Consider the following 2,722-nt stretch of genomic DNA (forward strand, 5'->3'; position numbering starts at 1 on the left):
GCGAGTGTGTTTTCTTGTACTCCTGAATAGGGGAAGAACAATACCATATTACTGGTGTATAGATGAATATGAATTCCATATGGGGATGTTATGTTAGATTGTGTTAAATCGAGAAAAATGCATTTCTGCATGTTGAGATTACTTGTCATTTTTATTTTTATCATTTACAAACGGTTCACACAAATTAAATAAAATAATTCGATAGACGACAATATATTTTATTATTTATTACGTAACGACAAAGAATACTGAGATTCATCAAAAATTAATGAAAGACACAGTAATATTACGTATAATAACACATAATTGATTTTACGACAAGATAAATATGTCATACGATACGATCTTACCATAAAACGTTAAATTTGTCGTTTAAAGACACGTGATCCGCCCAAAATTCCGTACAATTGATTAAATTTTCGGTCATAATTATAGTTGCAATTTAGAGAAGTTGATATGATCTAGTTCAAATTAAAGCACGCATATACACCATCTGTAAACATTCTTCGACTCAAGGAATCATAAAAACTGATACAATAGATAGATGAAGATGTCTTGCTACTACAAAGTACCAACTGATGGACCAAGATCGGAAATTAAATTAACTACACATATATGGTATATAACATAATATTTTTAAAGACATATGCTAACACAAGAAAGATCTTTAATCTGCTCATGCCTCTGAAGCAGCTTTGGCGGGTTCAATCAAGCCCGGCATCTCAAAGTACTCACTCCATTCCCACATTTTCAAGTCATCTTCATAACACCAGTTGTATTCGGTGTAGTTCTCGCCTTCAGAAGCCAAATCATAAGCTTCCCACCAGTACTTATTGCCTAAACTTGCAACAAGAATATAGTTCTCCTTCTCCTGCACCATGACATTGTTTGAGTCAACTTCCTCGTCCTCAATCTGAATAATTTCGAAATCATTATTCTCTTCCACCAAAGCATCTTCAAACATCAAACTTTCAATCATCTCTCGAATCTCTTCTTCTTTGCCTTCGCTCATCGCCACGATTTCATCGTGATCAGGTACTTCCTCAAGCATGGCCGCAAGGGCTTCCATCGTCGAATCCATATCTGCAAAAGAGGCATAATAAAATTAGAATACTTATTAATTATGAGGAGCAGAAAGAGATTTACATTAATCATACAAGTTAGATAGAGACAGACTGATCACTTGTAGAGAGAATGGAACTGAGTATAGCTAGAGAAGACTGACATACATTTCTCTGTTAGGGCCTCTCAATTTATAGCGCAAGCATAATGTAGCGGTGTTACATGACGACAAGATGATTACCTACGTATTGACACGAGTCATTAAATTCTTTTTAGGTAGCAGATGAAGGTTGTAAACAATTTACGAAGATTATTATTTTATCCTTAATAATAAATTGCAAAGTTCAATTCACTCGTCTAAACAAGATAACTGTCTACCTGCAAAGGGGGGGATTGGAGAAATGGCCAAAAGAGTGCTTAAATGTAAATAGATCATTTTAATTCTTTAAGAATGTAATCTATGTGATAGATACTTATACATCTCTGTCGATTTTTTATCGAACTTATATGCTCAGTCTCAGCAACACATTCTAAAAAATTATATTATATGAACGTCTACACCTAATTTAAATATAAGTGTAACATTCCCAGAGATTTGTGATTTTGTTAACTAATGCTTTATATATTTCATTTAATTACACATTACTCAAACTAAAAGGTCTGTATAAAGAAGCTTAAACATCTTCAATGGTGGAATGGTAGTCCAGAGAGCTTTAGCTGACTAAGAACAAAGTGGGATTGAGAAAGAGGCAGTCTAATTTACAAATGATTATTGACCATTGCTAATGAAATAAAAATGCACTCCCTCCTTACATTTTTAATAACAAACTAGCTCTATAAGCTGTGCAATGCACAACAAACTAACTCTATAACCCGTGCAATGCACGAGTATATTCTATATTAAGCATTTGTTGTTGACGATATATTCATGTTATTTTTCGGTAAATTAACGACGTTGGCGTATTTTTTTTGTTTATATAAATATTTTTTGACTTTTTTGAGGTGTGGTTTATATGGTGCATAACATGTTTTTCAATATTTAACATCAAGCTGAAACAATAGAGGTCTGTAATGGTATTCCTAACTTGTGCAAGTTACGGGCATTTGCAAAATGTTAATAAACAATTTTTTTAAATAACTAATGCATTTAAATTTTACAAGTGCGATAAATGAAGTACTTAATTACTGATATTGACGAAATTATGTGTTATTAGATTAATGATTCCTTAGTTGTACGAGCATGTTCTAGATAGAGCGTTTTTAATTAAAGTTGTTAACGGTATATTCGTGTTGTTTCTTGATAAATTAATGATGTTAACTTATTTGTTTGTGTATATGAATATTTTTTGCCTCTTTTGGGGTGTAATTATACGGTGCATAATGTTTTTCGACATTTAACATTAAGATGAAATAATAGAGGTCACCTGAGACTGGCATTTATCTTTCCGAACTAATGGTATTCCTGACTTGTGCTGGACATGTGTAAAATGAGAATAAATAATTTTTTTACATAATTAATCTATACTATATTATAATAGCCGGAATAGAGATAATTTGGTTCAACGGTTTGGTTCAACGATAATTCCCTAATTTTGATTATTACAAAAATAGATAAATATGTTATATATCTAATAAACTACTAAATTATTAAACTTCTACT

General features: G+C 31.8%; 1 protein-coding gene across 1 annotated transcript; it reads right to left on the reverse strand.

Moving 5' to 3' along the window:
* Positions 1 to 519: 519 nt before the first annotated feature.
* Positions 520 to 1,210, reverse strand: LOC141710679 (uncharacterized). The gene is made up of 2 exons (XM_074513226.1): positions 1,184 to 1,210; positions 520 to 1,083 (listed from the first exon to the last, which is right to left on the reverse strand). The coding sequence occupies exon 2, from the start codon at positions 1,079 to 1,081 to the stop codon at positions 677 to 679; it is 405 nt and encodes a 134-aa protein (XP_074369327.1). The 5' UTR covers positions 1,082 to 1,083; positions 1,184 to 1,210; the 3' UTR covers positions 520 to 676.
* Between the last annotated feature and the right edge of the window lie 1,512 nt (positions 1,211 to 2,722).

This window comes from Apium graveolens, chromosome 3, assembly GCF_009905375.1.
Source record: "Apium graveolens cultivar Ventura chromosome 3, ASM990537v1, whole genome shotgun sequence".
In the NCBI taxonomy this organism is placed as follows: domain Eukaryota; kingdom Viridiplantae; phylum Streptophyta; class Magnoliopsida; order Apiales; family Apiaceae; genus Apium; species Apium graveolens.

Bases quoted from the DNA above. Each gene is read 5' to 3' on its own strand.
- LOC141710679 (XM_074513226.1), bottom strand. From the start codon at position 1,081: ATGGATTCGACGATGGAAGCCCTTGCGGCCATGCTTGAGGAAGTACCT.